At 42.7% G+C, this 16,317-nt stretch overlaps 1 protein-coding gene across 1 annotated transcript in view; it reads right to left on the minus strand.

The window, feature by feature from the left end:
• Nucleotides 1-636: 636 nt before the first annotated feature.
• The window catches only part of POLR2F (RNA polymerase II, I and III subunit F), a 156,702-nt gene continuing 141,021 nt past the window's right edge, over nucleotides 637-16,317 (minus strand). Inside the window, exon 5 of the mRNA XM_069652996.1 lies at nucleotides 637-1,112. Coding sequence (XP_069509097.1) covers nucleotides 1,022-1,112 — 91 coding nt within the window. The 3' untranslated portion in view covers nucleotides 637-1,021. The remainder of the gene's footprint in view (nucleotides 1,113-16,317) is intronic.

The raw sequence follows: 16,317 nt of genomic DNA on the forward strand, positions 1-16,317 counted from the left end.
GGCATCCATTTTATAGTCAAGTTAGATAAAAAGGTGTTTTACTCTATCAGAGATAAAACGTGAGTATAAGATGGATGCCAAATGATTCCCAAGCAGCAACAAATCTTCTCAATGTCTCAGCCAAACTTGGAGTTCTGTTGTGGGAGTAGGCTCCAGAGCCGCACTGATAATTATTGTTCCCCAACAAAAATTAAGAGCCAAACTTGGGCTTCACTAGGTGATACAGCTCTCCAGATTTCAAATGTGCATACATGTGTAGTGACCTGCAACATGAACAATTTACCCGTTATATCTTTCATCAGCACCTGGGATATTCGATTCCAACCCAGTTCTGAGGTACCATGTCTGTGGCCATTTAAATTCTCTATAGGCATCCCTAGGAACATACTTACAGGTTGTAGACTCATTAAGTTGAAGATTTGCTTTAGAGGATCATGCGAGTTGCCAAATCGGTATGGGCAATGCTTCGGCATTCTATTGCAGAGAAGCCTATCTGGTTGGCATCGCTACCAGTGTACTGGAACACAGTTGTGGATATCAGAGAACACAGATGCTTCAGGGAGATTAATTCAAAAGACTCCAGTAGATTCTACACCTCTCCAACTTCTGTACATTTTCGCAATAGAGAAGAGAATATTTATTTTCCTAAAATATATTTTAATAACGAAAAACCACACACAAAATCTTTACAAGAGGGTAGAAAGAGTACAGACCACAAAAAAGAAGACTCCTCAAAAGGGAGGAAGAAAGCAATAGCAAAGGACATTTCCAAAGAGACGATGCAAAGATGGCATCAACTATCGCAACAGTGGTGGGTGGAGAAGGCTTCCGAATACGGTCAACTTGAAGAAAGGAGTATGGTCGCAGGGTAACGGAATGCTCTAAAAATCAGGCCTACACATCTTGAGGAAAATAGCTGTAGGTTGGAGGAAGCCTTCTATATGAAAGGAGAAGCCTGGGAGGGTGTAGGACGATAGAGGAAGTCTTTTGAAGGAGAGAAAAAGGTGCTTGGATGTTCTTCTCAGTCTGTAATGATGAGCTCGTCCACACCCCAGTCTTCGTAGCTCCCATCTGGCAGGTACCGTCTAATAATAATTGGTATCTTGCGGGCTCTAAGAGAAAGCCAGACAGAAAGGTTAGAGGTCAGTCCAAGAATTGACAAGCCGCATCGCATGCATCAAAAAGGTTTACATACCAAAGGATGACTTTAGCGTGGACAACACAAGATGACAGTTTTCCAAGCATTGCGACCACAGAACTGGTTGGTGGTTAAAAAAAAAAAAGGAAAGGACTCATGGCAAGAAGTCAAAAAACCCTAGTGGAATAAGACAAGGTTGTTCAATGTACAAAAGTCAGAAGCGAGGGGCAGGGGGTGTCAGATTAGATTTAATGTAGACAAAAGTAAAGCTCTTACTGCACAGAAAACACTTTCAGGCAATACAAAATGCGATTGGATCCAAAAAGCCACGAAGGAGACTATCTCTTCAACATTAAATTGCATAACCTAAAATGGTGTTCAATCGCATTTTATAGGAGGTGACCTTCTGTGTGGTAGCATTGCACCAAATATGAATGAAAGGTTGCGTATGTTGACAGGCACCTTTTTACAGATAGAACTGGTAAATATTTGGTCACCCGTCACTATGGGCGAGAGTGCATTTCTTTGATGTCTAGTGTGTAAACTAAGAAACTCTCTGCAAGTGTAGTGGGAGTGAGGCCTGTTTTAACTGTACTTGTACAGTACAACGTTTTGATTGTCCGCCCGGTGTCCAAGAACTGCTACTGTACAATATTGGTGTGCACATCATTAATTTAGGGGTATATAGTACATATTAGGTTTTGGTATGAAACTGAAATTATCTTGCACAGACTTCAGATGTTCTGCTACAGCTTTCCAGAGTCTAGGTGCTTGGAAGGTGAAGGCCCAACATTGCATTTTGGCTATCAAAACTGGGAAGAATCAGGAGCCTGGGATTATTGAATCAAAGGGTGCAGGTTGGTTTATAAAGTCTGAGTTCATCTCAGATGGACCTGGGGCCATGCTTATAAAAGACGTAATAGGCTGCACATAGGACCTACTTCTCTGCTTCGGCATTAAATTGTGGTTAATGCACGGAGGGCATTGCTGGGGTTACATGCCCAAACATTCTAAGTTTTAGCAGCTTATGCACAGACTAACTTTGCACACTCTTCCATCGTGATGCATGATACACTGGTATATTTGCATAGAGTGTGCGGGACAACACAAATGCTAGGGTTGTGTAGGCCTGGCTTTTACAATGGAAGTTCCTGAAAAATTATTATGCACAATCCATCTCAGATGGCAGAAGCATTGCTTCACCTTCGATGGACTTGGAGGTGGTGAGAAAAGCTTGGGATACATGAGGATTCCAGTTCCTTAACAGTTGTCACCGGAGAAGAACAAACCGCAAGCTGAGAGGGACAAATATTCAAAGGCCATACTTCCGAAGATAATACAACTAGGATAATCTCCATTTTGGTTGGGTTTAGTTTGAGAACTTGAAGGAGTTTGGTCCATTCCATTGAAGTATTTGTATAACACATGTTATGCATTTACTCTACAGGGTTGGTGGCCATTTAAAAAACAAAAAACAAAAAAATGGTGTTCAGGGGTGTCGGGTACACTTAGTAGCAGAGACAATGAGAAGGCACCATACTACCCAATTTAGATTCCCACGGTGCAAATGCTAGCCTATGCCGACAATATGTTAAAGATTTTATCCAAAGGAGGGCCCAGTCTTTAATGCAAATTTGAGATTTGATGGGGAAGCATGGTCCAATAATGAACAGGCTTGAAGGCTGACAATAGGTAGAATATAAGATGAACGCTCCAATCTGAAATCATCCACCACTGATGTTACTAGACTTTGCGCTATGCATTGGTTGAATCTAGGCATAGGTAAGGTCAAGGAGGTGTTGACACAAGAGACCTGAAATGCTTTGGGGGCTCTGCAAATAGCTATTGCGTGATTAAGGAGAGCTTCAAGATTGCTGGCTACTGGTTCTAGACCTGCCAGCTTTGTGGAAATATTTGAGGGACAGCTATCAGAAGGGGAGAATGACCACTTGCTACTTTACACCAATATAGCATATTGTTGTATGCCTAAGTGGGTAGTAGGTCCGTCCATCAGTGGGGTAGCTTGTGCAATGGGTCCCTGGAAATATTAATGCAATTTCACCCTCTATGGCTACAATTTTGCTATTTAAAGTTAATGCAAATACCACTAATTTAATAAAGCTTTTTTTGGTCAAGGAGCATTGGCTCAGATGCTCTCCACAAGATTAGCTTACATGCCATTAGAACTTTGAGGCTAGGTGTGCCTTTCCACAGGATGTTTTCATTTACGTTAAAGGTTTCCTTTTTTACTGTTTTGAACACATTCACATCTGTAGAGAACTAGTTAGCCAATGGCTTCGCATTCCCCATTTTCTCATTGTTAATGGCAAGTGCATGTCGAAACCAGCATAAATAACAATCCGTAACAGCAGTGAGACAAGAGTCTATAGTTTCTGAATCGGCCTTGAGCTCTGTAGAGAAAAGGTCTTTTAACAAGGAGCATGGTTAATGTATTTTATCAACTGCCACCTACATCTCCTTCAACAACTCATTTAATGTATCTTGTTGTCTAGGTTACTTTGTTTAAAATAGGACTGATAAATGATCAGAAAAGAAAAGAAGAGAGGCATCAAGGAGGATACTGAAAGGGTTTAAGATGCACTAAGAAGAAAAAAAACTGGTCTAGTTTATGGCCCTTCTCGTTGGTTTGTCTCAGAAATGGCAGTCAAATGGAGATTACCCAAATTGGATAGGTTAGCAGCTGTTGCGACATGACTTACATCCACTCTGATATTACTAACTCCCAAAACATTAAGGTCGGTGTACATTACTAGTAATTATGTTATTATGCCTGCTAAGTGCTGTGGGGCAATACATCAGAAGATGTTCAAAATTATTTGAGGAGCATGCTACCAATATGATCTTATAGATGGTAAGGTGAAGTAATTCTCAGTCATGAGATCAAGCCTAGAATGTTTTTTTATTTACTTTCCAAACATTTCTTACCTATGAATGCCAAACAAAAGGCTAACCAAATAAAGCAGAATTAGATTTTTTTTTTAAATGTTCTAAGGTGTTTCAACTTGCTCCATGCCACAACTGTATACACCCCATTTTCAGTTGAATTTTCCAGATTAGTAGTGCAACACATACTTCGTAATAGGAATAATGGGGGCTCACTTATGCACATAGGTAAGATATCCTTGCTCGAAATCCATGGTTACTGGTAAGAAACTAGTTAACGGTAGGAGATATTTTCCCAATACTAGTTCTTGACTGCACGCCAAAGCAGTTATTTTAGAGCAGGCCAGGAATAAGCTAACCTAAACGAATTCTGTGAGCTGCTGAATACCAATCGCACATCCATGTTGGTCTGCAATGTCCTAGAAGGTATGAACCAATGTCAGTGGTACAGACCACGCCAGAGCAGTCTACAAACTCAACATTGCTGTCTAGTAACATACTTTGATATGTGCTACAACCAACTTAAAAAACACTTGCCTGAAATGTGTCCACGCAGAGTTGTCTGGGCTAGAGGAATCAAGTAGCAGTCTTTGATTCCTAAACCACTTGCCCTTTTCTTAAATTATACAAATGTTTGATGCAAAACTATGGTTTCGCAAAATCTGCTAAAACTATGCTTCTGGGTTCACAAAGCGCACCACGAGATGCACTGTGCAATTCAAGTGAAACTCTGAAAGCACAGTAAGCCAAAGAACAAATAGCTTATGTTCAAGTAATGTTTTTTTCCAAATGCACAGTCTTCCAAGACCGATTCCTCATTTTCAAAATACGTTGAATTGCAAATTTTAAAAAAGCCACCGGGAGGCGTAAGTGCGACGACGTGACCGTCAACACGTCTTGGGTTCCAATTCTGCCCTCATGCTCATTTGAACTCAATTTCTATGCTCTACAAAAGGCAAGAATAAATGCTACTACACGCACAATTCAGTTTGTGAGTCCTAGTATTCCAATTACTTGATCGGTAGGTGAGAAGGGGATTAAGAATCTGTAGCAAAGATTGCAATTTGTCTTCCAATGGATACCTTACCTCACATATTCCTCATCGTCATGCTGCTTTTGTTGTTTTCCAACAATCTAATGTTGGCAACAAACGAGGGTTAGGTCAACTGAAAAAGCTTGTAAAACAGACTATCTAAACCAGGCATCCGCACCCACCAGTAAGTCACAGCAGTGTTGCTTTACACGCATATGCAGGGATGACCAAGCGCCAACACGATAAAATGACTACGTCTCTGAAGGAGACATAGTGGAGTGGCCATTGGTGAAATCAGTAAGCAGATCTTGCTAATCTCCCTGAGAGAGGGAGTGTTCGTATGTTCACCGGATCTCAGAAAGTCAAGGCTATTGCCAAACATCCAACTGACCAGGGCACAGAGAAGCACAATTAAAGCTCTGAAACCTCTTCACAGGGAAGATGAATGATATAAAACTTGGAGGCCACATTCAGAAGAAAGGAGGTTCTCACCCTCTGTCCCACCACCTTTTGAAAACACCAGAAAATTAAGTGCTTTGTTGAATTACTAAAGAAGTTTGTTCACTCAGTAACATTTAATAGTTGTCAATGTGATGATCTTGTGGAGACAAACATGCTTCGGTTTAAGAGTAGATACCATCAGGAAATTCAATACGAAGTTCAGACTTAAAGATGAAACCACAAATGGCTTAAGAGGGAACTAGTAACTCAACCCTTTTCAGAAGAACAAGTTACTTACCAACTGGTAACATTCTTTCGATTGGCTGTTCCTCCAACGTATTCCACATCTTGGACATTACATGTCAAAGATTTGGAATACGTTGGAGGACACAATCCATTCGAAAGTGCATTACAGAAGCACTGGCAAAGTACAACCCTGTTGAATGGCTCCCTTAAGCACATACAAAGCAGCTCAAACCGTGCTTATTTTACCAGTTGTGGTCAATGCCAACAAAAATGCCAGGGGCACAACAGTATGTTGGGACCGTTATCATGGCACCAACTGGAATATCGTTTCCACCTAGATGCAAAAACAAACTTTGTAAAGGGCCTACGGACGTTCAGTAACCAAACAGGCTCTTCTTCAGAGAGGTCCCAAATCTGGGAGCACAGCGCGGATAGCCATTCAAAAAGGTGCAAAGTGGCTGGTTCTGGGAGCATTGCAGTGGTGTCAACAACTGCAGAAACCTCTCCCAAATGTTGTGGAAAAAAGCTGCGAAGACTAGCTTGATGGCACTAAACTACAAACAACTATTGTGAACATTTCTCTAACTCGTTCCAAGTGGACGCAGCCTGAAGGACCGAACAGAGGACTCCCGTATATGAAAAAAAGTAGTCTGTTTTTGGGGACAAGCAAGTAGCTTTAATAATGGTTATGTCCTTGCTCCTAGGGCAAAATAGGCTCAATTGTACTGCAAACTCATGGGCCAAAATGGCTTCCTGGAGAGATGAGAGGATGGCACCGAATTGGAATGCGGCAGTACCTAGAACAGGAGGCAGTACCCATTCAAAATGATCTCAAGGACCGACTTGCCCAAGCTTATCGGGACTCATTTCTCAAGCAGCTGCGAAATCCTGAATCCCCACAGGTGATAACTGACTGAATATCTCCTCATTCAGGAGGTTTTGGTGCGGAAGGCGCACAGGGGCACCAAGGCACATCCTTAATTGGGACCACTGCCGTCACTGTGCAAAAATGCTGAGGTTGCTGCTTTTATAGAATGGTAAACAGTGATTGCTTGGAAGGAATGGACATGCATGATGTGGGTTGGTAGATTGTTGACATAAGTGGCTTTCGAAATTGAAAGATTGTTCGTTGAAGCAGTAGCTGATTATTTTAATAGTTTTTCCTGTTGGAGTAAAGGTCTTGTACTAGTAGGTGGTGTTAATACGGTATTTTTCAGAGTACCTCTGGGAACATTACTTTGTGAAAAACATGCTTAGGTGGCTGCTGTTAAATATTTATGGTTAAAGAACAAGAGCCAGGAGCCACATCTATGGAAATAGGGACTGAGGTATGGCTGCACGTGTAGATCTGCAGTGTCCAGGCCGTCTTCAAGGAGATGGCAAGTCACAGCTACACCACGTAGTGATGGTTTTTACATTTTTGCATCAGGATTAGACAAACTATTGTATAGGTGAGGAATCTGTGGGAGAAAGGTATCCATTAGCAATGTGCAAATCTCTACCTCAAACTCTGCAAACCCATGAACATGTTGTCCATTAATAAAGGCAAAATATCATTCAGTCTCCAGGCAGATTTTACAGAAGTCAACTTCCAAAGATGGGAACCTCCACAAGAGTTGGCTAAAACGGAGCCCCTACCATCTTGTAAAGTACTACATTTAATTGGCAAATTGGAGCTGCTTTTCAAACTGGTGAACACCTTTCAAAATGTTGTGGATGAAGAATACTTCAGCGATATATGAGATTTTGTTCGCTTCAACAGCCAAAGGGTGTTACCCAAAGTAAGAATATTATACTCCTACCCTAGCTAGCCATAAAGAGTATATGGTTAATTCTCGATGCCAAAACAGAATTTGGACTGTTATCAACACCAAGATAGTTTGCAGTGAACAATTTCTAGGTTGCTCTTTTTGCTTCCTTCATAATCTCCATCCAGTCTATTAAGTTTATAAGTCTGAACAGTAAAACCTTAGGAATCTTGTTGTCAAGGTAAAGAGAGGATGGTTGTGTGGTGCAGGAGTTTGCTGTGGTTCATAAACTGGTAGTCTAGCCTGCACCACAGTCTAACACTCAAGAGCTGGCTGAAGTGAGAAAGAGAGAACTCTTGATCCAGAACCAGGTGATTTGAAATTTCAGATTACTGGACACATCAAAAGAATCTGAATAAATAGAAAACCATATACCAAGGTCCAAGCCATTGCTAATACATTCTCTATTAGCTGCTGACTTGCTGGTTGGATATGAAGAAATGGCCTTTAGTTTTCTTTCAGGGAAAACTGATCCATAATAGGTAAAGCATTAAACTTCTCACCCATGAACCACCTCCCAATCATGGTCCGCTGTGAGCGGACTGCTTTAAGTGTATAAACCTGTGCAACACCCTCTGGTAAAAGGGCTTCAGCTCCTTTCCAGAAGTTATTCCATCCCTCAGCACCTTTTGTGTATATTGTAATAATCACTGGTGTCTGTTGTAGAAGCAAATGGAAAGTTTGCAGACTTCATTCCGTCCCAGCAAAATGATCTTCAACAACACCTTGTTAGACCACAATTGTAGAGTTGTTCTGCCCTTTGACTGTACCCCCATTATTCAGTGAGGCATCTCAACAGATCTGGGGAAAGAAATTCCATAGGTAATGCGTTGTTTGTCCCAGTCGAAACCACAGATTAAACCGCTTTCTGGGACAGAACAACTGCATCTTTCTACTGTCCCAATCAAAGCTTACTTTGATTTTGTAGGCACTCGCATAATGCCTTATGAGAAGTGCATTTGTTACAAAGTGGATTTAGGATGTGGTCAGGGATGTTGGGCCAACTGTGCTGCATTTTCTGGAACTACCTTCCCAATCAATGGGACTTTTTGAGAAGCGATAATAGATAGGTCAATAAATGATTTACAAAGGCTGTGGCCAGAGGAGAATTTCACCTAGTTTAGGGAAAGACTAGGGAGTGAACGTGGTCAGATATGTTATGAAGGGATCTTGTTTCTGCCCGTGGAAAACATGTGACCTTTCAGTCATCCATATAAGAATAAATGTGACAAGGTGCCTTTTTTATTGTGTTAATTTGTTTTAATATTTCAAACCTCTACACAATTAAAACAATCCTAATTCTAGACAAAAAATATACCATTATAAAATGTCATTCAAAGTACATCAAAAATCGAGACGCACTAAAACCAAAATAGTAACCGAATTGATTGTGATAAAAATGTAATCAATCCGTTATAGTGTAAAAGAGGTGGCATCCGACAGTTTCCCCCCCAAGGATCTAGTCTCATGTCAGTCATGAATTTCATAAAACAAGTGTAGCACAGGTTTCTCAAAACCTCACATTCCAACGCTAGATGTCAGATGGTTTTGATTTCAGTCAAACAATTTCGTCCATTTTTTTCACACCCCTTTCCATTAAGTGCAATTCTCATTTATGAACAGGATATTTAGACGAAATCTCAGGATGAAGGCCACAAAGCGCCAAGATGGAAATCTCTTAAGATAGGGTGCCGGAGAACCCAAACTCTTATAAGAACTTGCTAAATCAGTAGATCTCCTAAATGGTCCCAATTTTGAACAGGTATTGCACCAATACTGCCACCACCATAGCATTTATTTTGTTGGCAGCCAGATGCTACAAGGTTCCTTTTGTAATGTGCTGCCACCACTGCCATGCACACGGAAGAATCTGGGAGCCATCATAAAAAGGCTGGAGAGATCATTTGAATCTTCAAGGCCGGCGACTGCCAGGACACACCTCCCTGACTGCACATCCGTTTTTATACGTACACCTTCATTCTCTAAATGGCTTTGTCCCATTGCCAGCCCCTAAACATTAAGTGGTTATAATGCCAGCTACCTGTGGCCAACCAATGTTCTAGGAGGACATTTCATAAGTGGTATACAGTAGAATACATTTTATTCAATATCCTCTAGATCCCACACAACCCAGCACAAATAATTCACACCGTTCATTCACAACCAGATAGTCGCTTTGGCCAGTGAAATTCTGCACTGGGTATCAGGTCTGGATATTCTTGTATAGTCCTGGCCAGAGGAAAAAAACAGAAGCTCCAAACTCTCTCAAATGACCAATCTTAGTACCACAAACAAAAGTATTGGTACTAAGCAGGGTCTTTACTAGCATGGCGGGTCATGCCAAAAATCAGTATTATTGCGTGGCGGATTGGGTCTGATGAACTAGCTGGCATCACTTCACTTGGATTCTTTAAGCATAATAAGGTTATTATAACAAGGAGAAAATAGTCTAATTGAAAAGCAGTTTATCTGCTGTCTATCAGACAAATTGATTAATCCCTGACCAGGATACACGATTGAGACCTTCATGTATCCAAAGCACTGAGTGCTTATGGCATACTTGTATCACTTCACTTATAACCCAGTGCTGTGCTATGTTGTGAAGTGCTAGCATTCTCCACCTCATCCCGGGGGGGGGGGGGGGGGTGGATACTAGTAAGACAATCGTGAATTACCTCATGCCCCACTGCCATATCCCCATGGACATGAAGACTATAGAGATCAATACACTAGCCTGGAAAAGCAGGAGTCAGAAGTGATCGTTTTCTCAAGGCAACGTTTTATCACCTCTTGAAGTCAGCCACTTCTTGATGAGCTGATGGTCAACTGTGTTGAAGGCAGCAGACAAGCCCAATAGCATAAGGACAGCCAGCTGGACTAGTCTCATGTCCAGAGAATTCAGTCCCCAATGTCAAGCAAAGTGGATTCACTCCAGTGCCAAGGCCGACAGCCTGACTAGTTTAGGTCTAAAAGGTAATGCTGCAAGGGGCTGCTTTGCAGTTGCTGGCAGATGGCAGCAGCACAATCTTGACCTTGAAGTCAAAGCCAGGGAGGGAAGAAAATGCCAGCAGCATATCATTAAAAGATGAAAGACCAGTTTGTCTATAAGCAACTTTTTTTTTATTTGAGCCTGTGACAAGGGCTATCACAACACGCTGGAGTCATAAATTAACTTAAACACTTCCAAGATAGCAGGAAGGGTGTGTGTACACATGCATAAATCCTACATCGCACAAGAAAACGCACCAGAAACATTACAGGGATACATGTACTACGGATATCATGCCTGTGAATCACATTACAGCAACCAATCCTAACTATTGGAATACTGGTCTTCCTCAGGATTCCTTAACTAGTATGCATTTGCATGGTTATAGCGCCCAGTACGTTTCCTGGTTTTATAGCGTCCGTAATTAATTTAGTGCATACTTCTTTGTGTCTCCCACTGGCAAGTACTTCTCCCAACTTGACTTGGGGTATGTCTGGCTCAGATATGTTCACCTCTAGCCACAGATGGCCATCCTGGGTCAGCAGCAATGCCTTATATACATCCCTACAAGTAAGTACCCCTTCTGTCTGCCTTAGGAGGTTTGTCAGGATGACATATCATTACTGACCACTAATGGATCCCTATCCATAGCCAAAGTCTTCTGGTCTGTGGCTGTAGTTCCATAACCAAATCTTCACCTCCGTCAATTGTATCCCTCCCAGTGTATGAGATATAGCCCTAGGAAGATTACAGGTATCTTTCTCAATCCTGTATCTACCAGTGGCTGGGGACTAGCTCCCAGTAAGCATTCAGCTGTCCTTCTCAATCTGGTCTCTTTCAGCCTGTGGGATAAAGCACTGGGCAAGCGCCTCTAGCTCAGTCTTTGCTTCTGACTGCAAAAGACTGATCCGCTCCTTTTATCTTGTTCATTCAATCATTACCCCAATTTGGTTATTCCATGCCTTCACTGATCACGATAGGTTAGTCCCTCATTTTCCCAAATTCTTCCCTATGTGTTCTCTTGCTTTCCCCACCCCAAAGTCTTCTCAGATGTCCCCGATTGATTACTCGTTGGTGAATAGGCACAATAAGTATTGGTGCAGCAGTGTCTCGGGAGCTAAAAAGCTGGAAGCCATTTTGAAGTCAGACAGAAAGGTGCCTCCCACCATGACACAGGTTGGATGGGGTGCTGTAAGGAGTGTCTTTGGGTAATCCCCCACACATAGCCTCCAGGGTAGTTCTATGTCTGGTGGGCATCACTGGTCCGTAGAGCCCCTCAGAGTACCAAAAGAGGTTGATCTCTTGAAACTTTATCACAATCCCCCTTTCCTCTGATCTATGAGGGAGGATCTCAATCAATCAATTCATTCATTTCTTCTAGAGCGCGCTTTCGCCAAAGGCATCATGGCGCTTACACAGAGGAAATGAAAGAACAGAGAAGCCAGAAAAGGAAGGGAACCACCTAAATGAAAAGAAAGGTCTTGTGTTCCTTCCTGAATGATGCAAAGTCATCATTATTTCTTAAATGTACCGGCAGAGTATTCCATAGCTCAGCCACGGAGAAGGGTCTTGCACCCAGCCGCTCTCTTTTATACCTAAGCACACACAAAAGAGGCACTTGTGCGACTAGGATTATATCTATGATGCTTTTCTTGAATGACTAGGCATCCTTTGTCATTTCGGGCACAATGAATCATGCACAATGATTTGAAGTTGACCCTTGCTTCAATAGGCAACCAATGTAATGATTGCCGCGCCCTAGTTATTCCTCTTCCAAAAAGGGACATGTTTCGCCAGGCGCACTGCTGCGTTTTGCAGCACTTGCAAGCGATGGAGGAGATAAGATGGCTGAGGCAGGAAGATCACATTGCAGTAATCAATGCTACTGTTGATACCTGCCGTCACAGTCTGAGCATGAAACTTCTCAGGTACTAGGGGGAAGAACATTCTTTAAATGCTTAAGTTTGGCAAAATCCTGGCCACATACTGCATCCACTTGACCCTCCAGAGACAAGGATTGCAATATTTTGATGCCCAAGTTTTGCACCGTTTTTACTTGCTCAGGAAGTGGACCCAATGGATCTGGCCAGAACACTGAGGTACAGTCATTAGCTACCGCTGGTGGGCCAATAACCAATATCTCTGTTTTCCCCACTGTTTAATTTAAGCCAGTTTATCTACATCCATTCCCAGATAGCTTCCAAACAATTTCTGAGGCTTTCCACAATTTCTGGCTGGTCAGGCTGCAGCATTACAAAATTTGGGTGTCATCTGCATGGGGAAAACACCCTAAAGCCAAATAGGCGGATGAAAGCCAGTAGAGGACAGATATAAAGGTTAAAAAGCAAAGGAGACAATGCTGACTGCTGAGGTACCCCAAAAGAAACCGCCACCAAGGAAGAATGGTAGGGTGTAAGTGAAACGATTTGAGAACGAGAAACCAGAAACTCCTGAAACCAGTCTAATACCGCCCCAGAGAACCCTGCTTCCTTCATTCTGGATACCATAATCCCATGATCAATAGTATCGAAGGCGGCCGACAGGTCTAATAAAATAAGGCCTGCTGTAACACCCTGGTCTCTGCTCATGGCAAGATCAGCGGCTAACAATACAAGAACCGATTCTGTGCCCATCATAGACCGAAATACCATCTGGCAATTGTCTAGGATCCTTTGTTCTTCCAGATAATCTCTCAATTGAGGAGTGACTACAGCTTCCAAGACCTTCATAAGGAAGGGCAGAAGCGATATAGGGCGGTAGTTTGCTAAAATCGAGATGCCCAAAGATATTTTTTTTAATAGATAAATTACTAACTGCCCTTAGTTTCCTACGTATTTGACCCCAAATTAAAGATGAATTAATCGCTTTAGCCAAAATCTCCAATAAAACGTGAGGTGCCTGTTTTAACAAATGCAAAGGGATTGCAGCAAAGCGGATTTAAGATGAACTACTATCTTACTTACTGCTTCTTTAGTTTGATTAAAAACTGAAACGCAAGTAGCCATGTCAGATACAGTAGGGGATGGTGGAACATTTGCTATCCAAATTCATGCCAATGCCTTGATCCTTATCCAAGCACTCCATAATCCCCTTTCTGATGGTTTCGATGTTATTAATAAAGAAACCAGAAAGTTTGTTGCACATAATCTGCAAACAAACCCTCTGGTTAAGTTAGATGTTTTATTACCTCAAAGAGTTTCGTTGGAACATATTAATTGCTGATTCAATAGTTAAATGTTAAAGGTATTTGTACCACGCACCGTTACCAACGGAATTGGTCCCCAGGCGCTCAGTTAAATCTGTAAACGATAAAGGTGGGATGGGTTAGTAAGGTGAAGGGGGGAGTAGGATAGTGAGAGGAGTGGTGTTCTGTTGGCAGCTTCAACTCAGTATACACAGGGTGCTGAGCTTTGGTGCGGGTATCGAAGTCAGTCCACGTGTGCGGTTGTTCCAGCTTATGTGTTGTTGCAGTGTTGTGAAGTGCGTGCGGCTTGTTGTGCGAGAGATGGGTGTGTGAGTTTTTGAGTTTGAGAAGTATGCAGAGTTTGAGCTTATATTGGTTAGTGAGTTACCTGACCTTTACCATGCTAACATTCGTAGTTCAGTCTGAGTGTGACGCCTGTTGGCCCTTCATATTCCCATCTAGACGCGGCGCCGGCCAATGATTAGGACTCCATCCATGAGTGGTCATGCCAACCCTCACACCCCCATCCAGATGAGGCACAGGCTAGTGTCTAGAGACCCGTCCAGGTGTGGGCATGCTAACACTCAACTCCATCTGAGCGCCACACAGGCTGGTGTTCACAATTCTAGGTGTGGCACATGTTAGCATTCATGTTTTCTGGGCGTGGGCATGTTGTCCTTCAATCGATCCTATCCAGATGCGACGCAGGCCAACGTCTATCCAGATGCGTCTGCCGGTCTGGATATGTTCATCCGGTACGTACAAGTGGGAGAGTTACTTGGGGCTTTCGTCTGGGTCTAGGTGTGTGGTCAGTCTCTGCAGCCTTCCTTTGTGGCTATTTTCCATGATGTATTATGCTCTGTTGAGTGGTTGGTTATTTGGTTTGAGTGTGTGTCCAATTTGAGAGTGGTCGAGGTTGGAGTTATCTTCGTCATTGTTTTAATGTCTGGGCATTCTGGTGCGTCTCCACTGTGGTTACGCTTTGAAGAGCCATGATTTGAGGAGTTTCCTGAATGCTAGGTGGTTTGTTGTATTCCGTTTATTCTTAGGTAGGTCATTCCAGGTTTTGGGTGCCTGGTGAGAGAAGGACGATCCTCCGAGTTATTTTCTGTTGTAGGGTTTTGGTTCCAGGCGTATGTCGGTGCTTGATCTTAGTGTTCTTGTCGGTTGGTGTAGGCGTAGTTTGTCGCTTAGGAATTCTGCGCCTTGTTTGTGTATTGCTCTGTGTGTGATGCACATGGCCTTGAACTTTATTCGTTGTTTCAGTGGTAGCCAGTGTAGTATTTTTAGTGCGGGTGTGAGGTGTTCTCTTCTGGGTAGCTTGAGGAGGAGTCTGGCTGCTGCATTTTGTATGCGTTGAAGTTTTTTTTTAGAAGTCGTTCAGGCATGCCCAGGTATAGGCTATTGGCATAGTCTACTCTGGACATGATCAGAGCGATGATGGTAAGTGTTTTGTTGGCGAATGACAGGAACAGTAGGATCCTTTTTGCTGCTCGCAGGAGGAAGAAACATTTCTTGATTACCGAGTTTACTTGTGGCTCCAGAGTGAGGTTGTTATCCATCAGGACCCCTAGGTTTTTTACAGTTGAAGATGGTTCTGGTGTGGTGCCGAGCTCTCTTGGCCATGGGATGTAGTTGATGTCTCCTCCCTTTTTTGAAACAATCATTATCTCTGTTTTGCCCGGGTTGATTTTGAGATGGTTGAGGTTCATCCAGTTGAATATGTCACGAAGGCAATTCTCTAGTGTGGTGTTTTCTTCTCGGGTGTCTTGTATGTTGAAGATTATTTGAGTATCGTCGGCGTAGTTGTAGCATGTGAGGCCGTGTTTTTTGATGAGTTTGATTAATAGGTACATGTATATGTTGAATAGAAGCGGGGGGAAGGATGATCCTTGTGGTACTCTGCACGTAGAGACGCTGGGTTTGGATTTACAAGGTTTCATCCATATTGTTTCTGTTCTGTTTGTTAGGAAGGATTTGATCCATAGTAGGGCAGTGTCCGTTATCCCTAGTCCTTCTAATCTCTTTATGAGGATGGCGTGGTTGACAGTGTCGAAGGCTGCAGACAGATCAAGGAGAATCAGGGCGGTGCTGTTGTCTGAGTCTGCGTTTGTTTTTAGGTCGTCCCATATTGAGAGGAGAGCCGATTCTGTTCCTCTCATAGGTCTGAAGCCAACTTGTGTCTGGTCTAGTAGGCAATGCTCTTCTATGAATTCTTGGATTATTTGGTAGACGTATGTTTCTAGTAGTTTGGCTATGTAGGGTATGTTGGAGATGGGTCTGTAGTTAGATAAGTCCGCTATGTCTCCTGTTGTGTCTTTGAGTAGCGGCTTGATGTAAGCCGATTTGAAGGCCTGCGGTACTTTACCTGTTGAGGTTGAGAAGGTTTCTGAGGTATTCCATGGGGGTTCCTTGTTTGAGAATTGTTTTGTATATGTCCGGGGGGGGCAGGGGTCTTCAGGAGAGCCCGAATTTTTGCTTTGGTTTACAAGTTTGACGAAGCCTCAACTGATATTTCTGGGAAGTTTCGTAGCTTGTTTGCGTGTTCCTCTTCTGTGTCGGTGGGGTTTGAGC

Source organism: Ambystoma mexicanum, chromosome 3q, assembly GCF_040938575.1.
Source record: "Ambystoma mexicanum isolate Mex_15411 chromosome 3q, UKY_AmexF1_1, whole genome shotgun sequence".
In the NCBI taxonomy this organism is placed as follows: domain Eukaryota; kingdom Metazoa; phylum Chordata; class Amphibia; order Caudata; family Ambystomatidae; genus Ambystoma; species Ambystoma mexicanum.